General features: G+C 41.3%; 1 protein-coding gene across 1 annotated transcript in view; it reads left to right on the top strand.

The window, feature by feature from the left end:
- Positions 1-25815, top strand: part of ARSF (arylsulfatase F) — a 73385-nt gene that overhangs the window by 16671 nt on the left and 30899 nt on the right. The window contains exons 2-4 of the mRNA XM_033206743.1: positions 16019-16089; positions 19894-20034; positions 24232-24362. Of these exons, the coding sequence (XP_033062634.1) occupies positions 16019-16089; positions 19894-20034; positions 24232-24362 (343 nt within the window). The remainder of the gene's footprint in view (positions 1-16018; positions 16090-19893; positions 20035-24231; positions 24363-25815) is intronic.

Genomic DNA, 25815 nt, shown 5'->3' on the forward strand with positions numbered 1-25815 from the left:
AGTACTTTCACCTATGTTTTGTCAAATTCAAACATTTGCAATACTTCATTTATTTTTTCTGCATGTCCTTCATATTTTGGCTTTGCTAGTCCACTTTGACCAAAAAGCTTTGATTCTTTAAGTGTAGCCCTAAATATCCTATCTTAAGCATGGGTGTAATTTTCTTCTATTACCAACAGAGGTTCTTTTACAGTTTTTGAAATCACTGATTAAAAAGAAACAGCTCAAATTATATTCTACTATAAAAATGATACATTCAGCCTGGGCACGGTCAGTCACATCTGTAATCACAACATGTTGGGAGCCTGAGGCAGGAGGATCACTTGAGTCCAGGAATTGAGGCTGCAATGAGCTATGATCACACCACTGCACTCCAGCATGGGTGACAGTGAGACCTTGTCTCAAAAAACAACAACAAAAAAAGATACATTCAAAGAAGTCAAAACAAAACAGTATGAAACCTGTCTCCCTGATTGCAGCTACCTTTTTCTATGCGCACGCCTGCAATCCTTTTTCACCTATCACACACTAAAACTGTTTTAGAATTATTGTTATTGCACACTGAAGGCGTCTAGGAATCTTTTAAAGAACCTGTCTCTCTGAAATTCATCCTGCTTGTCTAACTTGTCAAGGAAAGCGTTTTCTTCATGATTAGTGCTGAGGAAGACTGAGTGAGGTCGCTACCCCAGAATTCGCAGATGCGAAACAAGAAGTGAACAGGCTGCAAATTAGCAAGTTCTGTTAGCAAGTTCTGGCGTGGAGTGAGGCACTTGCAGAAAATTGGTTTCCTGGAAACTATGCCCAGAAACTAGCCTGACATCATGAGAAAGCTCCCAGCATTCATAATGAGCTGCATATGAAGTTCCACGGGAGGACACGGTAGGTGAGATGGACCACATTTGGAAATACACTTTTTCAGACATTTTATTTAGGGAGAATTTCTGACATGTCCTCTGATAATTTGAACTTCCTTGATTTGCAGTTGTACATTGAGAGATCATTTCTTGGTCAAAATAAATGTTCAGCAGGTGTGAATGCTCTGTCCACAACCTTTTTTTTTTTTTTAAACAGTCTCGCTCTGTTGCCCAGGGTGAAGTGCAGTGGCGTGATCTCGGCTCACTGCAACCTCTGCCTCCCGAATTCAAGCAATTCTTATGCCTCAGCCTCCCGAGTAGCTGGGATTACAGGCATGTGCCACCACGCCTGGCTAATTACAAATTAATTTTTAAATTTGGTTAGATTTACAAAACTATCAAGCTATTACCCTGTAACATCCTTAGCCCTCAGCTTGTCACTACTTGTAATTTATTTTTATTTTTTTTTTATTTATTTATTTATTTTTTGAGACGGAATTTCACTCTTGTCGCCCAGGCTGGGGTGCAGTGGCGTGATCTCGGCTCACTGCAACCTCCACCTCCTGAGTTCAAGCCATTCTCCTGCCTCAGCCTTCCGGACCACAGGTGCATGCCACCCCACCTGGGTAATTTTTTTTTTTTTTTTTTTTGAGATGGAGTTTCGTTCTTGTCATATAGGCTGGAGTGCAGTGGCATGATCTTGGCTCACTGCAACCTCCACCTCCCAGGTTCAACCGATTTTCCTGCCTCAGCCTCCTAAGTAGCTGGGATTACACGTGCCCACCACCACGCCTGGCTAATTTTTGTATTTTTAGTAGAGACAGGGTTTCACCATGTTGGCCAGACTGGTCTCGAACTTCTGACCTCAGGTGATCTGCCCGCCTGGGCCTCCCAATCCCAAAGTGCTGGGATTACAGGCATGAGCCACCATGCCCAGCCTACTTTTTTTGTTTGTTTGTTTTTTGTTTTTTAGTAGAGATGGGGTTTCGCCATTTTGGCCAGGCTCGTCTCGAACTCCTCAACTCAAAGTGCTGGGCCTTCCAAAGTGCTGGGATTACAGGCGTGAGCCACTGCACCCAGCCTACCTACTGGACTTTTTTTCAGAGACACACTGTGGTTTCTCAAGAAAGAATGCCTGTTCCTGGTCCCAGCTGCACACTCACTTTCCAGTGTGTGCTGTACTTGGTCAAGTGTATTGCTATTGGAACACGAGCCAGAGTGGATGGGCCTTGGTCATAAATCATGAGACAGCTCTCCTTCACTGTCAGATAAAACCCACATTCTCTGTTACCACCTCCAAGGTCCCAGCATTGACGGTCTGCTCTTTTCTTCCTGAAGGGACATCACCCCCGGTTCTCAGGGCGTCTCCTCACAAGCTTCTTACAAATGCCTTTCCTCAGGAATGTGACTCCACAATGACCTTTTTCCTTATTTAAAAATGTGCAGCTTCCAATCAGCCTCCTCTATTATTATTATTGTTATTCTCATTACTTGAAATAGGGGGAGAGTCTCACTATGTGGTCCAGACTGGTTTCAAACTCCTGGTTTCAAGCCATCCTCTTACCTTGGCCTCCCACAGTACTGGAATGACAGGTGTGAGCCCCCGCACCCGACTAAGTGTCCTCTTAAAACCCATGAAGTCTTTCAAAGCTGTTTACTTTTCTCTATGGAATTCAAATCGCTAAGCATTCCTGAAAGTTTAGATAAGTTGGAGATAAACCCAGCCTTTGGGATCAATGCATGAAACTGCTCTCTCTCTTTTTTTTTTTTGGACAGAGTTTTGCTGTCGTTGCCCAGGCTGGAGTGCAATGACACAATCTCGGCTCACTGCAATCTCCACCTCCCAGGTTTAAGCGATTCTCCTGCCTCAGCCTCCCGAGTATCTGGGATTACAGGCATGTGCCACTACACCTGGCTAATTTTTTTTGTATTTAGTAGAGACGGGGGTTTCACCACGTTGGTCGGGCTGGTCTTGAACTCTTGACCTCAGGTGATCTGCCCGCTTCAGCCTCCCAAAAGTGTTGGGATTACAGGCGTGAGCCAAACGCACCCAGCCAAAACTGCACTTAAAATCCAATCTTTGGCCGGGCGCAGTGGCTCATGCCTGTAATCTCAGCACTTTGGGAGGCGGAGGTGGATGGATCACCTGAGGTTGAGAGTTTGAGACCAGCCTGACCAACATGGAGAAACCCCGTCTTTACTAAAAATACAAAATTAGCCGGCATGGTGGCACATGCCTATAATCTATAATCCCAGCTACTCAGAAGGCTGAGGCAAGAGTGTCACTTGAACCTGGCAGGCGGAGGTTGCGGTGAGCCGAGATCGCGCCATTGCACTCCAACCTGGGCGACAAGAGCAAAACTCCGTCTCGAAGAAAAAAAAAAAAAAAAAAAAAAAAATATATATATATATATCTTTGTCCCCAATTCCTACTTTTGGGAGTAAACTATGCCTATTTCGAACTATTGCTGGACAAGATTGCCTAGTTTCTGCTTCCCCTCATCCCTCTTGTTCAAGTCAACCAGTCAGGAAATATAAAGAATGATCAAGGAAACCTCCAAGTTAACACAGAAATACGTATCTATGGCGAATGCTGCCTGCACACAGCTTATGGCTCCATGGTCCTAGCCATCATAGCACATGGCAAAATTGTCTTATTGACTCTGCTCTCAGCCCCTACATGGAAGACCAAATAAAGGTGCTGGGACAGAAGGATGGAAAGGAATTCTAGGATAAATATCTCATCTTCATCATCCCTGGGTTGGATAATTCTGAGGGTCTGTCGTTGAATCTCCATGTTTCTGCACAGGACTCAGCTTCAATAGCCCGGTGGCAAGCTGCTTCATAAGTACAACCTCTACTGGCTTCCTGCCTTTCCCTGTCTCTCTTCCTCTTTCCCTGATCAATGCTCCCTCAATTACTTCCCTAATAACCTACTTGGATTTAAGGTTTGAAAAAAAAAAAAAAAAAAAAACGCAGCATCATTCTTTTTGTCTTGAATTTTTAATTAAAAAAGTTTTTTTTTGAGATGGGATTTTGCTGTTTCCCAGGCTGTAAGACAGTGGCGGAATTACAGCTCATTGCAGCCTCAAAGCCCTGAGCTGAAGTGATCATCCCACCTCAGCCTCCTGAGTAACTGGGACCACAGGTGTGTGCCTCCATGCCTGGCTAATTTTTGTATAATATTTTTTGTAGAGACAGGGTCTCACTATGTTGCCCAGTCTAGTCTCAAACTCCCAGGCTCAATCAATCTGACTGCCTCAACCTCCCAAGGTGTTGAGATTACAGGTGTGAGCCACTGCGCCGGGTCACACCATCATTCCTTTTTTTTTTTTTTTGGAAATGAAGTTTCCCTCTGTCGCCCAGGCTGGAGCACAGTGGCGTCATCTCGGCTCACTGCAATCTCTGGCTCCCGGGTTCAAGTGATTCTTCTGTCTCAGACTCCCGAGTAGTTGGGATTACAGTCATGTGCCACCACACTCGGCTAATTTTTGTATTTTTAGTAGAGATGGGGTTTCACCCTGTTGGCCAGGCTGGTCTCGAACTCCTGGGCTCAAGCCATCTGCTTGCCTCAACTCCCAAAGTGGTGGGATTCCAGGCGTGGCCCACCACTCCCGGAGGAAGCATCATTCTTAATTTCAGTGTCTAGTCTAGACATTTAAAAGAATTGAACACACTGGATCGTATCAAAACAACATCTTGTTAAAGAGAATGACCCTCTCCACCCAACCTGAAATAGATGGAGGCAGTGCTGACTTTAACCCAAATCTTAAACAAAATCTGCTTCACTCAGTTTTCTTGTAGACAGGCTGACTGCTTTATTAGAAAACGGGAAAACGTTGACCTTTTTCTATGATTCTCCTCTGATCACCCTAGGTAGAATACCTTTCGCTTTCTAACCTGTGTCCATTTCAACCCAGGATACATTCAGCTTGTTGCCTGTAACACTTTATTGCACTTTTTAATAGCCACGACTGACACTGATCCTCTTTGCTGAGAGAGGAGCTATTCTGATTCCATTCGTTGTGACTCCAAAGTCTACCCTGGAAGTCAGATGCTCAGCTGGCATTTTATAAATTTTCCATGAACAGATGAACTTTGGTTTTGGGGTAAAAGAGTCGGTTGCCCATCATTTGATAGATCCCTGGATATTTTTTCATTAAAAACACCCTAGCAGATTGCTTATTGCAAAATGACATGTGTCATATCTTCTTTGGAGCTGAATATTGTTAAGCAAAATTTATATTAATGAGAAGCAAAAAAATTTGTTTTGCTTTGCTTCAGCAAGAATTATCTCCTGCATCAGAAATGCGGGGAGCACTTTTGTTCTTTATTAGGGTTTGTTTTTTTTTTTTTTTTCCGCAGAAACTCTGACATTACCAGGACACTTAGTCATCTGTGATCTGCTTAAAAGGTCCCTTCAGCTCCTAGAAGAGTGGGTGGTTCTGATTCTATTTCAGTGAGATGGTTTATGGAGCCCTCTTCATCCCATAATTCTGAAGAGTAACAGTCATAACGTCTTACTAGGGGGCAGCTGAAATTTTCTAGGGAATGTGGCTGGAGAGTGTCATTATCTTTACATCAAAGGCTATGCACAGATAACACACCAATCTTGATTTCACCCATGAGAAAAGTGAACTCCAAGAGTTTCAGGGATATAGACATGTCAATGATAAGTATTGCATTCATTACAATTTCACTCTATTTCCTAGAAGAGGGAGCATTATATTTCCTGGCCAGATGCTACACTTCGAAAGAAATGCAAACTTTGATAAAATACACATGCTATCAATTTACTTAGGGGAGCTTTGTCTTCACTGGGTCACCATACCCAGCATGGCAATGAAGTCTTCCATGTATTTCTTGTCCTACTGGAAAAAAAACATAGAAAAACTAGGTACAAGGACTATATTAAGATTCATCTGTGTCTTTCAGAGATGGCAGGCAAGTGCCATTTCTGAACAATTTGGGTAAAGCCAGACACATGCACCCTACCCCGACAACCACTCAATGGACACCAGAACATTGCAAATCATGACCTTTAATAGGACTGCCTTTGACTTACATGACTCAAGAAACAACACCTGGTTTGGTCAAAGGTTTGTTCCTTTTCATTGTGTGTTCTAGTGTTTTCTTTTCCTGCCCTTATGACTGTTGTGTGCAATGGCATTATTGCATTAAATAGACACAACTGATTAGGTAGCATGAACCATAGTTTAGAATTTAGCTAAGTGTGGCTATGTTACTGTTTTTTTTTTTTTTTTTTTGGAGATAGGGTCTTGCTGTGTTGCCCAGGCTGGAGTACAGAGACTATTCAGACACGTGATTCCACCACTGATTAGCATGGGAGTTTTGACCTGCTGCATTTGTGACTTAGGGTGGTTCACCTGGCCTTAGGCAGCCTGGTGGTCTTCTGCTCCTGGGAGGTCACTATGTTGGTGCTGAACTTAGTGCAGCCACCTGATCCGCATAGCGCACCATAGCCCAGAACTTCTAGGCCCAAGGAATCCCTCACCTCAGTCTCCTGAGTAGCTGGGACTACAGGCATGCTACTTGCTGTTTTTGTCAACATAAAAGGGAGTCAGAAAAGGCAGAACATATCAAGATCAGTAAATCTAGGCTGGGCATGATGGCTCACACCTATAATCACAGTGCTTCGTGAGGCCAAGGCAGGAGGATTCTTTGAGGCCAGGAGTTCAAAACCAGCCTGGGCAATATAGAGACCTCATCTCTACAAAAAAATAGAAAATAAAGAAATTACCTAGGTACAGTGGTGCATGCCTGTAGTTCTGGCCACTCCAGAGGCTGAGACTGGAGGATCTTTTGAGCTTAGGAGGCTGAGGGCTGCAGTGAGCTCTTATTATACCACTGCACTCCAACTTGGGTGATAGAATGAGACCCTGTTTCTAAAAGAAAAAGAAAAAGAAAAAAAGAGATTAGTCAATTCTTTAGAAACCAAGATTTTACCTTGAGCAGTTGCATGAAGGTGGAAAACCTTTCTGTGATTATAAGTAGGGATTCTGAAAGAAGTCCTCAAAGTGAACACTCATCCCACAGAGAAACAGAATGAATCAAGAGAGTCCTGGATGCTGGGAGGAGAGGAATCTGTAGAAAGCAGAGTCACTTGAGTCACTTAACTAATTCACCAATGGGACTGCAAACTGACGGTCATGGAACTGCCGTGGGAATCTGAATTACAGACGCTTTTATTCTTTGTATTTTATTGTTTGGGTTGAAAATGCGGCCAGGTGCGGTAGCTCATGCTTGTAATCCCAGCACTCTGGGAGGCCGGGGTGGGTGGATCACCTGAGATCAGGAGTTTGAAACCAGCCTGACCAACATGGTGAAACCCCATCTCTACTAAAAATACAAAAATTGGGATTCCATTCCAAGATGGCCAAATAGAAACAGCTCTGGTCTGCAGCTCCCAGAGTAATCAATGCAGAAAACTAGTGATTTCTGCATTTCCAACTGAGGTACCTGGTTCATCTAATTGGGACTGGTTGGACAGTGGGTGCAGCCCACAGAGGGCAAGCCAAAACAGGGCAGGACATTGCCTCACCTGGGAAGCACAAGGGGTGGGGTATTTCCCTTTCCTAGCCAAGGGAAGCCATGACAGACTGTTCCTGGAAAATTGGGACACTCTTGCCTAAATACCGAGCATTTAGGTCTTAGCAAACCGCACACCAGGAGATTATATCTCACACCTGTCTTGGCAGGTCCCATGCCCACGGAGCCTTGCTCACTGCTAGTGCAGCAGTCTGAGATTGAATTGTAAGGCAGTAGCCTGGCTGGGGGAGGGGCATCCACCATTGCTGAGGTTTGAGTAGGTAAACAAGTGGCCAGGGAAGCTTAAACTGGACAGAGCCCACTGCAGTTCAGCAAGGCCTATTGCCTCTGTAGATTTCACCTCTGGGGGCAGGGCATAGCTGAACAAAAGGCAGCAGAAACTTCTGCAGACTTAAACTTCCCTGTCTGACAGCTCTGAAGAGAGCAGTGGTTCTCCCAGGATGGTGTTTGAGCTCTGAGAACGGACAGACTGCCTCCTCAAGTGGGTCCCTGACCCCTATGTAGCCTAACTGGGAGACATCTCTCAGTAGGGGCCAACTGACACCTCATACAACTAGGTGCCCCTCTGGGACAAAGCTTCCGGAGGAAAGATCGGGTAGCAATATTTGCTGTTCTGCAATATTTGCTGTTCTGCAGTCTCCACTAGTAATACCCAGGCAAATAGAGTCTGGAGTGGACCTCCAGCAAACTCCAACAGACCTGCAGCTGAGGGACCTGACTGTCAGAAGGAAAACTAACAAACAGAAAGGAATAGCATCAACATCAACAAAAAGGACATCCACACCAAAACTCCATCTGTAGGTCACCATCATCAAAGACCAAAGGTAGATTAAATCACAAAGATGGGGAGAAACCAGAGCAGAAAAGCTGAAAATTCTAAAAACCAGAGTACCTCTTCACCTCCAAAGGATCGCAGCCCCTCACCAGCAATGGAACAAAGCTGGATGGAGAATGACTTTGACGAGTTGACAGAAGTAGGCTTCAGAAGGTTGGTAATAACAAACTTCTCTGAGCTAAAGGAAGATGTTCAAACCCATCACAAGGAAGCTAAAAACCTTGAAAAAAGATTGGACGAATGGCTAACTAGAATAAATAGTGTAGAGAAGACCTTAAATGACCAGATGGAGCTGAAAACCATGGCATGAGAACTACGTGATGCATGCACAAGCTTCAATAGCCGATTCCATCAAGTGGAAGAAAGGGCATCAGTGATTGAAGATCAAATTAATGAAATAAAGCGAGAGGAGAAGTTTAGAGAGAAAAAAGTAAAAAGAAATGAACCAAACCTCCAAGAAATATGGACTATGTGAAAAGACCAAATCTACATTTGACTGGTATACCTGAAAGTGACAGGGAGAATGAAACCAAGTTGGAAAACACTTTTCAGGATACTATCCAGGAGAACTTCCCCAACCTAGCAAGGCAGGCCAACATTCAAATTCAGGAAATACAGAGACTACCACAAAGATACTCCTCGAGAATAGCAACCCCAAGACACTTAATTGTCAAATTCACCAAGGTTGAAATGAAGGAAAAATGTTAAGGGCAGCCAGAGAGAAAGGTCGGGTTACCCACAAAGGGAAGCCCATCAGACTAACAGCAGATCTCTCTGCAGAAACTCTAAAGTCAGAAGAGAATGGGGGCCAATATTCAACATTCTTAAAGAAAACAATTTTCAATCTAGAATTTCATATCCAGCCAAACTAAACTTCATAAATGAAGGAGAAATAAAATCCTTTACAGACAAGCAAATGCTGAGAGATGTTGTCACCACCAGGCCTGCCTTACAAGAGCTCCTGAAGGAAGCACTAAACATGGAAAGGAACAACTGGTATCAGCCACTGCAAAAGCATGCCAAACTGTAAAGACCATCGATGCTGGAAGACACTGCATCAACTAACGAGCAAAATAACCAGCTAATATCATAATGACAGGATCAAATTCAACATTAACCTTAAAGGTAAATGGGCTAAATGCCCCAATTAAAAGACACAGATTGGCAAATTCGATAAAGAGTCAAGACCCAACAGTGTGCTGTATTCAGGAGACCCATCTGATGTGCAGAGACACAAATGGCTCAAAATAAAGGGATGGAGGAAGATCTACCAAGCAACGGAAAGCAAAAAAAGAGCAGGGGTTACAATCCTAGTCTCTGATAAAACAGACTTTAAATCAACAAAGATCAAAAGAGACAAAGAAGGCCATTACATAATGGTAAAGGGATCAATTCAACAAGAGGAGCTAACTCTCCTAAATATATATGCACCCAATACAGGAGCACCCAGATTCATAAAGCAAGTCCTTAGAGACCTACAAAGAGACTTAGACTCCCACACAATAATAATGGGAGACTTTAACACCCCACTGTCAACATTAGACAGATCAATGAGACAGAAGGTTAAAAAGGATATCCAGCTCTGCACCAAGTAGACCTAATAGACATCTACAGAACTCTTCACCCCAAATTCTTCTCAGCACTACATCGCACTTATTCAAAAATTGACCACACAGTTGGAAGTAAAGCACTCCTCAGCAAATGTAAAAGAACAGAAATCACAACAAACTGTCTCTCAGAAAACGGTGCAATCAAATTACAACTCAGGATTAAGAAGCTCACTCAAAACTGCACAACTACATGGAAACTGAACAACCTGCTCCTGAATGACTACTGGGTAAATAACGAAATGAAGGCAGAAATAAAGATGTTCTTTGAAACCAATGAGAACAAAGACACAACATACCAGAATCTCTGGGACACATTTAAAGCAGTGTGTAGAGGGAAATTTATAGCACTAAATACCCACAAGAGAAAGCAGGAAAGATCTAAAATTGACACCCTAACATCACAATGAAAAGAACTAGGGAAGCATGAGCAAGCAAATTCAAAAGCTAGCAGAAGGCAAGAAATAACTAAGATCAGGGCAGAACTGAAGGAGATAGAGACACAAAAAACCATTCAAAAAAATCAATGAATCCAGGAGCTGTTTTTTTGAAAAGATCAACAAAATTGATAGACTGCTAGCAACACTAATAAAGAAGAAAAGAGAGAAGAATCAAATAGATGCAATAAAAAATGATAAAGGGATATCACCACCAATCCCACAGAAATGCAAACTACCATCAGATAATACTATAAACACCTCTAAGCAAATAAACTAGAAAATCTAGAAGAAATGGATAGATTCCTGGACACATACACCCTCCCAAGACGAAACCAGGAAGAAATTGAATCTCTGCATAGACCAATAACAGGCTCTGAAATTGAGGCAATAATTAATAGCCTACCAACCAAAAAAAGTCCAGGACCAGACGGATTCACAGCCAAATTCTACCAGAGGTACAAAGAGGAGGGGTACCATTCCTTCTGAAACTATTCAATCAATAGAAAAAGAGGAATCCTCCCTAACTCATTTTATGAGGCCAGCATCATCCTGATACCAAAGTCTGGCAGAAACACAACAACAAAAGAGAATTTTAGGCCAATATCCCTGATGAACATCGATGCAAAAATCCTCAATAAAATACTGGCAAACCGAATCCAGCAGCACATCAAAAAGCTTATCCACCATGATCAAGTGGGCTTCATCCCTGGGATGCAAGGCTGGTTCAACATATGCAAATCAATAAACATAATCCAGCATATAAACAGAACCAAAGACAAAAACCAAATGATTATCTCAATAGATGCAGAAAAGGCCTTCGACAAAATTCAACAGCCCTTCATGCTAAAAACTCTCAATAAACTAGGTTTTGATGGGATGTATCTCAAAATAATAAGAGCGATTTATGACAAACTCACAGCCAATATCATACTGAATGGGCAAAAACTGGAAGCATTCCCTTTGAAAACTGGTACAAGACAGGGATGCCCTCTCTCACCACTCCTATTCAACATAATGTTGGAATTTCTGGCCAGGGCAATCAGGCAAGAGAAAGAAATACAGAGTATTCAATTAGGAAAAGAGGAAGTCAAATTGTCCCTGTTTGCAGATGGCATGATTGTATATTTAGAAAACCCATCATCTCAGCCCCAAATCTCCTTAAGCTGATAAGCAACTTCAGAAAAGTCTCAGGATACAAAATCAATGTGCAAAAATCACAAGCATTCTTATATACCAATAACAAACAGAGAGCCAAATCATGAATGAACTCCCATTCACAACTGCTGCAAAGAGAATAAAATACCTAGGAATCCAACTTACAAGGAATGTGAAGGACCTCTCCAAGGAGAGCTACAAACCACTGCTCAATGAAATAAAAGAGGGCACAAACAAATAGAAGAACATTCCATGCTCACTGGATAGGAAGAATGAATATTGTGAAAATGGCCATACTGCCCAAGGTAATTTATAGATTCTATGTCATCCCCATCCAGCTACCAATGACTTTCTTCACAGAATTGGAAAAAACTACTTTAAAGTTCATATGGAACCAAAAAAAAGAGCCCAAATTGCAAAGACAATCCTAAGCCAAAAGAACAAAGCTAGAGGCATCATGCTACCTGACTTCAAACTATACTACAAGGCTATGGTAACCAAAACAGCATGGTACTCATACCCAAACAGAGATATAGACCAATGGAACAGAACAGAGGCCCCAGAAATAACACCACACGTCTACAACCATCTGATCTTTGACAAACCTGACAGAAACAAGAAATGGGGAAAGGATTCCCTATTTAATAAACGGTGCTGGGAAAACTGGCTAGTCATTCGTAAAAAGCTGAAACTGGATCCCTTCCTTATACCTTATACAAAAATTAATTCAAGATGGATTAAAGACTTAAATGTTAGACCTAAAACCATAAAAACCCTAGAAGAAAACCTAGGCAATACCATTCAGGACATAGACATGGGCAAGGACTTCATGACTAAAACACCAAAAGCAATGGTAACAAAAGCCAAAATAGACAAATGGGATCTAATTAAACGAAAGAGCTCCTGCACAGCAAAATAAACTACCATCAGAGTGAACAGGCAACCTACAGAATGGGAGGAAATCTTTGCAATCTAACCATCTGACAAAGGGCTAATATCCAGAATCTACAAAGAACTTAAACAAATTTACAAGAAAAAAACAAACAGCCCCATCGAAAAGTGGGCAAAGGATATGAACAGACACTTCTCAAAAGAAGACATTTATGCAGCCAACAGACATATGAAAAAATGCTCATCATCACTGGTCATCAGAGAAATGTAAATCAAAACCACAGTGAGATACCATCTCACACCAGTTAGAATGGCAATCACTAAAAAGTCAGGAAACAACATGTCCTGGAGAGGATGTGGAGAAATAGGAACGCTTTTACACTGCTGGTGGGACTGTAAACTAGTTCAACCATTGCGGAAGACAGTGTGGCAATTCCTCAAGGATCTAGAGCTAGCAATACCATTTGACCCAGCGATCCCATTACTGGGTATATACCCATACCCAAAGCATTATAAATCATGCTACTATAAAGACACATGCACACGTATGTTTATTGTGGCACTATTCACAATAGCAAAGACTTGGAACCAACCCAAAAGTCCATCAATGATAGACTGGATTAAGAAAATGTGGCACATATACACCATGGAATACTATGCAGCCATAAAAAAGGATGAGTTCACATCCTTTGCAGGGACATGGATGAAGTTGGAAACCATCATTCTGAGCAAACTATCACAAGGACAGAAAACCAAACACCACATGTTCTCACTCATAGGTGGGAATTGAACAATGAGAACACTTGGACACAGAGTGGGGAACATCACACACTGGGCCTGTCATTGGTGGGGGGCGGGGGAAAGGATAGCACTGGGAGATATACCTAATGTAAATGACGGGCTGATGGACACAGCAGGCCAGCATGGCACATGTATACCTATGTAACGAGCCTGCATGTTGTGCACATGTACCCTAGAACTTAAAGTATAATAAAAATAAATTAATAAAATCAGGAGGAAAAAAAATAGCTAGACATGGTGGCAGGCACCTGTAATTCCAGCTCCTCAGGAGGCTGAGGCAGGAGAATCGTTTAAGACCAGGAGGCAGAGATTTTAGTGAGCTGAGATTGTGCCGCTGCACTCCAGCCTGGGCAAGAGAATGAGACTATCTCAAAAAAAAAAAAAAAAAAAGCACAGCCCTTTATATGTAAATTTTCATTCTAGGGAATAAGTTCACATCTTCTTAACATGTGTACTTTTGGTGTTTTTAGACAATTCCAGTTCAAAATTCCTCTCCAGGTACATTTACCTGAAGAAATCTGCACCTCTGGTCTGATGCAAGATCTGGTTTCCAGGCTGGACGCAGTGGCTCACGCCTGTAATCCCAGCACTTTGGGAGGCCAAGATGGGAGGATTGCTTGAGCCCAGGAGTTTGAGACCAGCCTGGGCAACATAGTGAGATTATGTAAAAATATAAAAATTATCCATGGACTGGTGGGTGCCTGTACTCCCAGCTATTTGGGAGGCTGAGGCAGGAGGATCACTTGAGCCTGGGAAGTTGAGGCGGCAGTGAGCTGTGATCACCATCATTTTACTCCAGCCTGGGTAACAGAGAGAGACCCAGTCTCAAAACAAACAAAAAACAAAAACACCCACCTGGTTTCTAGAGTTTATGGAATCATACAATAGCATGTTTAACGGAGTGTTCCATCTCACAAAATGGTGTTTTGTTGGGAGAGGGTTATGCGTGCCCTCTGATATTTTCAAATCTTTATTTAAAATGCTGGGAGAGTTACTATCTGGCTTTGCATCTGTGTTGTTTAATATAATAGCCATCCATTTGGGGCAGGGTGTGGATGAACAGTACACCTACCATCTTCCAAATTATTTCCCACACTTCATCTTGTTGAATATTATTAAGATATAAAGACAGGGAAGACCTTCCATTTCCCTCCCACCTACCCACCCACCACTTTTAATTGGGAGCACAGATGTCCCTGAGGCACTGCGATAGAACATGAGGTCACCGCAATGCAAGGGACATCAAACAGGATTGCTCTGGCTCAAAACAACCAGTCTTAATTCTGGTGCGATGAATGGCTTTGGTGGTCGTCACATATAAGAACATTCAGCGTTAGCAAGAAAGGCTGTAGGTGTTTCGCTGAATGTAATGTTTTGTCGTCAGTGTGCTGTTGTTTTTCTTTTCTTTTCCCGGATGTGTAGTAGGAGTTGCAAATGTGGGGTGCAGATTGCCTCATTTGCACATAATTAAGATGAACCATCTGGGTGAGCCTAGCGCGGACCAGCCCTCCCATGGCAGAGGGAGGTGAGATGGAGCGGCTAACACTTTGGCAGTGACTCGAGGCAGCTGCCAGAAGAGGGAAAGCCTTTGCAGAACAGCCTGTTCTGTTCCCAGACATTAGAGAGACAATACGGCTGATAGGTGAGTTGGGGAAGGTTTGTCTGGACACATTTTCTCAGCATTTTTTTTTTTTTTAACCTCTCGTTGAAAAGGGCAGAGTCGAAAGATCCTTTGACCTATTGTATTCTGAAACTCAATGGATCAGCTTAGGCATTGAGAAATTGATTCCAAACCAATTTTAGTGTGGGTAAGTTTCTCTCCTTTCTGTTACTCTCATACCCTTTCTTCTTTCTTCCCTCCCTCCCTCCCTCTCCTCCTTTTTCTTTCTTAACCAAGAATGTGTGTGAGTGTGCGTGTGTGTGTGTGTGTGTGCGTGTGTGTGTGTGTGTGTATGTAGTGTGTGTAGTATGTGACCAGAGTATCCATGCTTTGGAGCAAAATGAATTTAAGGAGGAATGAGTTTGTATTTTGTCCTTAGTGTTATTTTAAGGTACAAATATGGGTAGTAACTTGCAGACTACAGATGGGCTTTTCTTTCACTGTAATGCATTTGGCTGTCATATCCCTTAGTCCTAAACACCCCCCCCACCCCCGCCACTGCCAATTAAATACAACCATTAGTCATTCAGTGGTTTCTGCATTTGCATTAATGCAGTCAAAAAAGAGGCAGCTCATTTTGATTAATTGCCCCTTTCCTTATTCAGGACACAGAGGCTTTCTGAGTCTAAACTTGTAGACTTGGCAGGACATTGAAACAATTCTCTTGTGCCAGCATGTTTCAGGGTAGGTTTTTCCATTGAGACAATTCAGCCAAGAGCCCCAGGACTTGGGGCAGCAGGAGTTCTTTTAAAAATGGGCCAAAAGATGAGCAGAGCACTTGAGGTCAGGAGTTCGAGACCAGCCTGGCCAACACGGTGAAACCCCATCTCTACTAAAAATACAAAAATTAGCTGGGCGTGGTGGTGCGCACCTGTAATCCCAGCTACTCAGGAGGCTGAGGCAGGAGAATGGCTTGAACCAGGGAGGCAGAGGTTGCAGTGAGCCGAGATCGCACCACTGCACTCCAGCCTAGGTGACAGGGCGAGACGAGACTCCATCTAAAAAAAAAAAAAAAAAAAAAAAAAAAAGGTCAAAATAATGAATTCATTGAGAGTTCAGGATTCGTGTAGTAGTGACCTCAGAAAATCAATTTAAAATGTTGGAATTACGGATATGGCTCCCAAGTCTCCAGTGAGAATTTCATGCTGGGAACTAATTTAACTGACACATAAATGATACTTGTTGTTTTTTTTTTTTTTTTTTAGTCTTTTAACCCTGTCTGTGTCTTCTGCCAAAGACAGCAAGAAGGTACTCCGAGCTGCACAATGAGGCCCAGGTAGGTAAAGCCACATAATACATTGTGAGCACATTGAATCTAATGTATAATTCTGTGTATTTGTGACTTCAGCCTTACGGATGGAGGCATTTAATATCATCTGTCTTTTTTTTTTTTTTTTCTTTTTTCTTTTTTCTTTTCTTGTAACCTACTATGCGTCAACATGCTGTCTTTATATGACTGGCCATAAGATGTCTAAGTTCATTCTCTCAACTTAGTAAGTGTGTGACTTTTTAAAAAAGGTAGGAGAGAGTTAGGCAATTGATATAAATACAAACTGTAAATTTCCAACAGATACATATGAGTTTATGTTTATTTTTATTTATTTTAGAGACGGGGTTTCACAGGGTTTTGCTGTCACCCTGGATAGACTACAGCGGTGCAGTCATAGCTCACTGCAACCTTCAACTCCCGGGCTCAAGTGATCCTCCAGACTCAGTCTCCAGAGTAGCTGGGACCTCAGGTGCTTATCGCCATGCCCAGCTAATTTTTTATTTTTATTTTTTGTAGAGACAAGTTATCATTATGTTGCCCAAGTTGGTCTTGAACTCCTGGGCTCAAGGAATCCTCCTGCCTCAGCCTCCCAAAGTGCTGGGATTACAGGTGTGAGTCACCATTGTGCCCAACCGTATATATGATTTTAAAGCATTGTAAAAACAGGGGGTAATAAAACAATTCAACTAACTTTGCACAGATGAAAAGCATTTCTGTAACTTCGGGAATTTGGCCCACAGTCCTGAACATGTAGCTTTTGCCTGCAAGACATTCTCAATCTTCAAGGAGATGTTCGCATAAAGCAAAAAAATTGTAAACTTCTGTGGCTATCATTGTTTCAGAGTATTTACAAAGGACTCTGAGAGCCAATAGGGATGAACTCCTGTTTGTATTTTTCCTCTCAGAGGAGATATCTGAAGTGGATTTTGAAACATGTATAGAGATGAGATAGGGATTGAATCAATAATCCACATGTCCAATATTCATTACCTGATAACTGAGTAGGGATATGCTGAGAAGAGCATCATGTGTTTCCTTAAGAAAATATGACCTCAGCTGGGACTGAGCAAAACCATGAAGTGGACTCAAGTGGTCCTCAGATTCCACATTTCTTTCTTTTCCTCATTTCAGTTCTTCCCCCAACTTCCACTTTTCCTTTACTTGGTAATTCCTTATTTTATTTACTTATTTTTTTTTTTGCTTGTTTTTCTTTTCTCCAACAAAAGCTACTATCCCCACACTTTTTTTTTTCTTTTGAGGGTCTCGTTCTGTAGCCCAGGCTAGAGTGCAGTGGCGCGATCTCACTTCACTGCAGGCTTGAACTCCTGAGCTCAAGCAATCCTCCCACCTCGGCCTCCAGAATAGCTGGGACTACAGGCATGCACCACCACACCCAGCTCATTTTTATATATTTTGTAGGGATGGGGTCTCACTATGTTGCCCAAGCTGGTGACTAACTGATTCTCCTGCCTCAGGCTCCCAAAAAGCTGGGATTACAGGTGTGAGCCACTGCAGCCTGACTTTTTAAAAATTTGGAGTAATAATAAATTGCATGTATTTATGAATATTTTATTTTTATTTCTTGTTTCTTTATTTAACTTCATTTTTTTTTTTTTTTTTTCCTTTTTAAATTTCTTTTTCTTTTTTTTAATATCCCTTGAGTCAAAAAAACCTGACATATAAACATTGCGTAGATTTATGGTGTACAACTTGATGTTTTGAAATCCGCCTGCATTTTGGAATGGCTCAATTATGCTAATACAAGGTACCTCATTCACTTACCTATTTGTGATGAGAACACTTTGAGCAGATTTTATCAGTGATTTTCAACTCTAAAATACTTTCTTATTAACTATAGTCAACACAAGTATAATAGATTCTTTGAACTTATTTCTCCTGTCAAACTGAAATTTTTTATCCTTCGACCAACATCTCCCCAAGCCCCCCACTGGCCCCCCAGCTCCTAGCAGGCATCATTCTACCCTTTCCTTCTATGAGATCAACTTTTTGAGATTCCACAGACAAGTGAGATCATGTGGTATTGGTGTTTCTGTGCCAAGCTTATTTTCCTTAGCATAATGACCTCCAGGTTCATCCACGTTGTCACATATGACAGAATTTCATTCTTTTTTTAAGGCTGAAGAGTATTCCATGGTGTATATGCACCGCATTTTCTTTATCCATTCATCCAGTGATGGACACTGAGGTGTTTGGCCATTGTGAATAGTACTGTAAGGAACACACACACCCACATGCCCTTAAATTGGAATGAAAACTCTAATTTTAGAATTAAGTTAAGGTTAAATCCCTTAACCTTAGAGACTCATTTAAGTCCCTTAAATGAGGTTAAGACCCTGGAAGAGGGAGTTAACCTGAGGAGTGTTATCGTCTCCGTCCTCTGCAATGATTTGCCTCTGAGTACATGTTTTCAGACTTCCCTCCTGGAAGGGCATCTACTTTCACCTTTAAAAAAATTTCAATAGTTTTTGGGGAGCAGGTGATGTTGGATTACATGGGTAAGTTCTTTAGTGGTGATTTGTGAGATTTTGGTGCACCCGTCCCCCGAGCAGTGTACACTGTACCCAATGTGTGGTCTTTTATCCCTCACTCCCCTCCCACCCTTTCCCTGAGTCCCCAAAGTCCATTGCGTCATTCTTATGTCTTTGCATCCTCATAGCTTAGTTGCCACTTACGAGTGAGAACATACAACGTTTGATTTTCCATTCCTGAGTTACTTCACTTAGAATAATTGTCTCCACTCCATCCAGGTTGCTGCAAATGACATTATTTTATTCCTTTTTATGGCTGAGTAGTATTCGATGGTGTGTGTATGTGTATGTATATGAAAATGTGATATGGATAGATAGATATCTATAGATCTATATAGATAAAGAAAACGTGGTTTATGTAGATATCTGTAGATCAAGAGTGTCTCTCTCCAAGCACTGCAGCAGAAGTGCCCAAAGGAGTGCTCTCTTCGCTTCTCACTTTGCATAAAATCTATAGATATGTATCTCGATACATTTTCTTTATCCACTCATTGATTGATGGGTATTTGGGTTGGTTCCACATTTTTGCAACTGCGAATTGTGCTGCTATAAACATGCATGTGCAAGTGTCTTTGTTTTTGTTGTTGTTGTTTTTTTTGTGGGTTTTTTTGTTTTTGTTTTTTCTTTTTTCTGAGATGGAGCCTCGGTCTGTCACCCAGGCTGGAGTGCAGTGGTGCAATCTTGACTCACTGAAACCTCCCCCGGCTAATTTTAGTACTTTTAGTAGAGACAGGGTTTCACCATGTTGGCCAGGCTGGTCTCAAACTCCTGACCTCAGGTGATCCACCCGCCTCGGCCTCCCAAAGTGCTGGGATGACAGGTGTGAGCCACCACACCCGGCTTCGAGTGTCTTTTATATATAATGCCTTCTTTTCCTCTGGATAGCTACCCAGGAGTGGGATAGCTGGATCAAATGGTAGATCTACTTTTAGTTCTTTAAGGAATCTCCACACTGTTTTCCACAGTGGTTGTACATCCCCATTAGCAGTGTAAAAGGGTTCCCTTTTCACTGCATCGACGTTAACATCTGTTGTTTTAGCCTTAGTTTATGCAAAGTGAGACGCCAAGAGAGCATTCTTTTGGGCACTTCTGCTCCCATTCAGCAGCGGTGCTTGGTGCTTGGAGAGAGACACTCGAGCTTAGGTAGGCGTCTGGGAGACCCACGTGATCGCCAAAGACCCCTGTTGTGTTTTGTTGGGAGGTGGATCCTGAATCCACCCAGAGAAGCCTGATACCAATAAAATCCCCGCTTGCTTTCCAGGAGCCCCTTGGTCTTCATGTCTTTGGTGTGCACACTCTTGAACATGTGCCAGGCACACAGGGTGTATGACGACAAGCCTAATATTGTCCTGATCATGGTGGATGACCTGGGTATTGGAGATCTGGGCTGCTATGGCAATGAACCATCAGGTAAGGCGGTTTCATGGTGAGTCATACATTCATCAGTCGTTCAGGTTCCGCAGGCTGATAAATTATACGACTGCATCTATATGCAAAACCAAATGGATTTGTTGGGATTTTTTTTAGTTACTTTAAACTTTTTGATAGTTTTAAATTAGATTATTTAATAGTTTTACAATTACATTTTAATACTTTTAATTTGAATCTCATTCAGTTTTTAAACTTAAGCAATAATAATTGTCCATCTTCACGGGGTACACAGTGAGGCTGGGATACATACAATGCATAGTGATCAGATCAGGGTAATCAGCTCATCCGGCGTCTCTAGCATTAACCAGGATAGTCATAGTAAAAGCATGGCTGTCCCGACCCGAGTCCTGGCTCTGCATTTACTAGCTCTGAAGTCTTGGAGAAGTCGCTGAACCTCTCTGTGTTAGTTTTCTTATTTGTCTAATGCAGAGAAGACTTTATACCCCTGAGTTTATATATGTGAAGAACTTAGAATAGTACCTAACACACAACTACCCTCTATCATGCAGTCTATTATGAAGCATGATGATTGTATATACATGTACGTTACAGACATAAACACATAAATATAATTATATAAATATATGTGATATATTTCATATATGAATATTCTATAACATATAAAATATATATCATACATTTATTATATTAATATCCATCTTTTATGAATATATGAATATATATTCAATATATAAACATTTATGAATATATTTATAATATATGAGTATATAGTATATTACAAATATATATTAATATGTTATTCATATATACATGAATATATACATATTTGTATGTTTGTGAATATATATTCATTTTCATACAAATGTATTTAAATAAATTTATACACATTTATATAAATATATTTAAATATGAACATATTTATATATTTTATAGAAGTATATTTAAATATATGCAAAATATTATTTACATAAAATAAATATTTATATAATATTTATAAATTTATGTAAATATTTATATAAAATGAATATATTCATACATATTTATAATATATAAAGTATGTATTTATAATATATTTATAATATATAAAGTATATATTATATAAAGTATATATTATATTTATAATATTTATATTTATAATATTATATTTTTATAATATATTTATATTTATAATATAAATATTTATAATATATAAAGTATATTATTATATTATATTTATGTTATTTATAATAAAGTATATATTATAAATATATATATTTATAATATATAATATATAATATAATATATATAATATATATATACAATATATTATAAATATATATTCATATTCATAATATATAAATATATTCATAAATGTATACATATTTATGAGTTCATCTGTGTTGAAAATTATGGGATTTCCTTCTTCATAAATTCATAAATGTATACATATTTATGAATATATATTTATATATCAATACATATATTCATAAAATATAAATGTGAATATGTATATCAGTAGATTCATTCTGTTTTCCTAATTTGGGGAGCCAACAGATTCTTTAAGGTGATGAGCTTGTGTTTTTAACAATGGGCATTCTGAAAGAAGAAAAACAGATATGAAAAAACTCAGAGCTTTGTGGTGGATTATAGAAGCCATCTGTATTAGTCGTTCTTATTCTGAGCTTAGGAGTACATCATTATAAGACATACATCATACACTTTTAAGATCATTGCATTGTGTGACTAACAGATGCTGAAGGGAGTCATCACAGTTTTCGACAACAGAGCTAAGAGTCATGAAAAAGTAGTCGCCAAAAATCAACCATTACTTATGAGAAAAGAAGGGAGGACTTACCCAAAAGCACAGAAACGCGGTGTCCATAAATAGCAGATATTTACAGAGAGTATGTTAGCGTGGGATATTGGTGTTTTGCTGAAAATACTAGCAATTTGAGAAGTGAGATTATAATGCGAAATCTAAAAGCGGGCGCATGTGCCCCAGGAATGCAGTTTACAATTTTTTTCTTTGCAAAATAAATAATGTTTTAAAAGTCGGTAGGTGACTTCCATATCTGAAAAAAAAATTAGATACGCACCTTGGTAAAGCTGGAAATTCTTCTTGCACCAGTTACCTGTCATAATTTCTCTCATGAATAAATGTAGAACTCATTCTATTTTATTTTCATCCAAGAGGAGAGTGACTCTTTTTCCAGAAGTCTCTCCGGCCTCCAGAAGTCTCTTGTTAAATTATTTTTTAACTGACGAATTACTGTTGTGTGTATTTCTGGTGTACCTCATGATGTTTGGATCCATGGATCCATTGTGGAATAGCTAAATCAAGCTAATTAACATGCACAACCACACATACTTATGATTTATATGTGGTGAGAATGGTTAAAATGGCATTTCAAGAATAGAATACATTCTTATTAACTATAGTCACCACAATCTGCAGCAGATGTCTTAAATTTATTCCTCTATGTGAGGAATAAATCAAATAGAGGATTCATCCTGTTTGGCTCCGTGAAACATTGTGTCCTTTAACCTACCTGTTCTCGACCCTCACCCCAGCCCCTGATACCCACCATTCTACTGTCTACTTCTGAGTTTGCTATTTTAGATTCCACACATAAGTGAGATCACGCGATGTTTGTCTCTCTGTGCTTGGCTTTATTCATTTAATCTAATACCCTTCCAGTTCATCTGTGTTGTCAAAAATGATGGGATTTCCTTCTTTTGGATATTGAATCATATGACAGTTTTGCAACCTATGTAGACTGCAGGGAAATGTATCTATCGAACCGATGGGTGGGTGGTCTGTAAGTAGTCAGGCGTAAGTAAGGTCTGTAAGCAATTAGCCTCGATGAATCAGACCCCATCCCTTAAGCATTTTATTTTGTAAGGCTGTAGTACAGTGAATGGACACCATCTAGCGGCACCCAGGTATACGATCCCCGCAGAACAACAGCTGCCTGGAATGTCAGTTATACTTCACCTTGACACGGGCAAACAAGCAAAATGAACTCCGTGTGCAGTTACCTGCTCTGGGCACCTGGAAATCATAACAGAGATGTTGTTTATCTTCAGATCTCCCTGTCTGTCTCTCTGTCTCTCTGTCTCTCTCTCTCCCTCTCCTCTTTCTGTTTCTCCATCTCTTTCTATGCCTGTCTGTGTCACCCCTCTCTGTCTGCTTGTGTCTCTATCTCTCTCTGATTGTCTCTCTCTGTCTCCCTCTCTCCTTGTCTATCTCATTCTATCCATTTCTCCCTATCTCTTTCTGTCTCTCTTCCTCTCTCTGCCCTCCTGTTTCCATCTCTTTCTGTCTCTCCGTCTCTTTCTATGTCTGTCTCTGTCTCCCCCTTTCTCTGTCTGCTTGTCTCTCTTTCTATATCTCCCTCTGATTGTCTGTCTCTGTCTCCATGTCTCTCTATCTCATTCTATCCATTTCTTTCTCTCTTTCTGTCTTTCCTTCTCTCTCCCTCTCTCTGTCTTTCCATCTCTCTCTGTCTCTCTCTTTCTATCTTCTTCTCTCTTTCCATTTCTTTTTCTGTATCTCTCTCTCTTCTCTCTTTTCATCTCTCTCTTTATGTTTGTCTCTCTCTGTCTGTCTTTCTGTCTCCCTCCATCTGTCTCTCTTTTTCCACCTCTCTTTCTGTTTCTCTCTGTCTCCCTCCCTCTGTTTATCTCTTTCTTTCCGTTTCTTTCTGTCTCTCTCTCCCTGTCTCTCTCTTAAACTCTGTATGTCTCTTTCCACCTCTCTCTTTCTATTTCTCTCTTTCTCTCTCTCATCTTCTCTCTGTTGTCCCTCTTTCTGTCTCTTTCTCTCTCCCTCTTTCTGTCTCTTTCTCTCTCCCTCTTTCTGTCTCTTTCTCTCTCCCTCTTTCTGTCTCTTTCTCTCTCCCTCTGTCTGTCTCTCTCTTTCCATCTCTTTCTGTTTTTCTCTGTGTGTCTTACCCTTTGTCTCTTTCTCTCTCTCTCTCTTCATCTCTCTCTTTCATCTGTCTCTTTCTGTCCTTCTCTGTTGCTCTCTTTCTCATCTCTCTCTCTCTCTTATCCTTTCTTTCTGTCTGTCTCTCTCTCTCTGCCTTGCTTTCGGGGTCTCTCCCTCTCTCCCTGTCTGTTTCTCCTCTCTCTTTCCACCTGTGCCTTTCTGTTTGTCTTTCTCTCCCTCTTCTTCTCTGCTCCCCTGCCCCCACCTTTTCCTTCTCTCCAACACACCTTGCCTCTCCCGCTTCAGGACGCCTCACATTGACCGCCTTGCCAGGGAAGGCGTGCGACTGACTCAACACATCTCGGCCGCCTCCCTCTGCAGCCCAAGCCGGTCAGCGTTCTTGACCGGAAGATACCCCATCCGATCAGGTATGCAAACTGGCGGGCTCTGCTGGACTCTGCCCTCATGTTAGGATGAGAGGAAATAAAAATGTGGCTTGACTACGTTAACAAGTAAAAAAGGGCTGGGCACGATGGCTCATGCCTGTAATCCCAGAACTCGGGAGGCCAAGGTGGGAGGATTGCTTGAGCCCAGGAGTTTCAAACTAGCCTGGGAAACAGAGCAAGACCCCATCTCCACAAAAAAATGTTTTAATTAGTTGAGCATGGTGGTATGCGCCTGTGGTCCCAGCTACTTGGGAGGCTGAAGTGGGAGGATCGCTTGAGCCCAGAAGTTTGAGGCTGCAGTGAGTGTGATCACAGCATTGCACTCTAGCCTTGTTGATAGAGCGTGTCTTAGAAAGAAAAAAAAAAGATATAAAGAAAGAAAAAGCACACATGTACATAGATGCACTGGCATACACAGCTACCACCGTCCACCTCAAAATCACTGCGCTTTTAAGAGATGCAAGATCACCCTCTGTGACTGAGTTGTCTTTTGATGCAATGACAGCTTTTTACCTGAATTCCAAGTCATAAGGTGTACGTTTGAGTTTCCCGGGTCAACAAAGATAAGCTCTCTTGGAATGAAATAATTAGCACCACATTGTTTACACATTCAGTCTGTCACAAAAAATATCTTTTTTTCTTTCAAACCACAAAGTCATGGCTGGGCACGGTGGCTCGTGCCTGTAATCCCAGCACTTTGGGAGGGTGGATCACTTGAGGTCAGGAGTTTGAGCCCAGCCTGGCCAACATGGTGAAACCTTGTCTCTACTGAAAATACAAAAATTAGCCAGGTGTGGTGGCATGCACCTGTAGTCCCAGCTACTCAGGAGGCTGAGGCAGGAGAATCGCTTGAACCCGGGAGGCAGAGGTTGCAGTGACCCGAGATTGTGCCACTGCATTCCAGCCTGAGTGACAGAGTGAGACTCTGTCTCAAAACAAACAAACAGCAACAACCAAAAACCCACAAAGTCATAAACCAAGAAATAGCTATCTGATTTTTGGACAACTTTCATCACAACATTTTACCCATGGAGACAGTAGTATTATCCCTTTGCTCAATTTATATCAACTTTATTTTATTTATTATTATTATTATTATTGAAGTGGAGTCTCGTTCTGTTACCCAGGCTGGAGTGCGGTGGTGCAAGCTCGGCTCACTGCAACCTCTGCCTCCTGAGTTCAAGTGATTCTCCTGCCTCAGCCTTCTGAGTAGCTGGAATTACAGGCACGTGCCATGAGGCCCGTCTAATTTTTGTATTTTTAGTAGAGATGGGGTTTTGCCATATTGGCCAGGCTGGTCGCGAACTCCTGACCTTAGGTGATCCACCCACCTCGGCCTCCCAGAGTGCTGGGATTACAGGTGTGAGCCACCGCGCCTGGCCATATATCAATTTTAGATAAAACAAAAATGAAACGAGAAGAAGGAAATTATCCT

The sequence above is a fragment of the Trachypithecus francoisi genome, unplaced genomic scaffold (genome assembly GCF_009764315.1).
Source record: "Trachypithecus francoisi isolate TF-2019V2 unplaced genomic scaffold, Tfra_2.0 Contig00236, whole genome shotgun sequence".
Lineage (NCBI taxonomy): Eukaryota > Metazoa > Chordata > Mammalia > Primates > Cercopithecidae > Trachypithecus > Trachypithecus francoisi.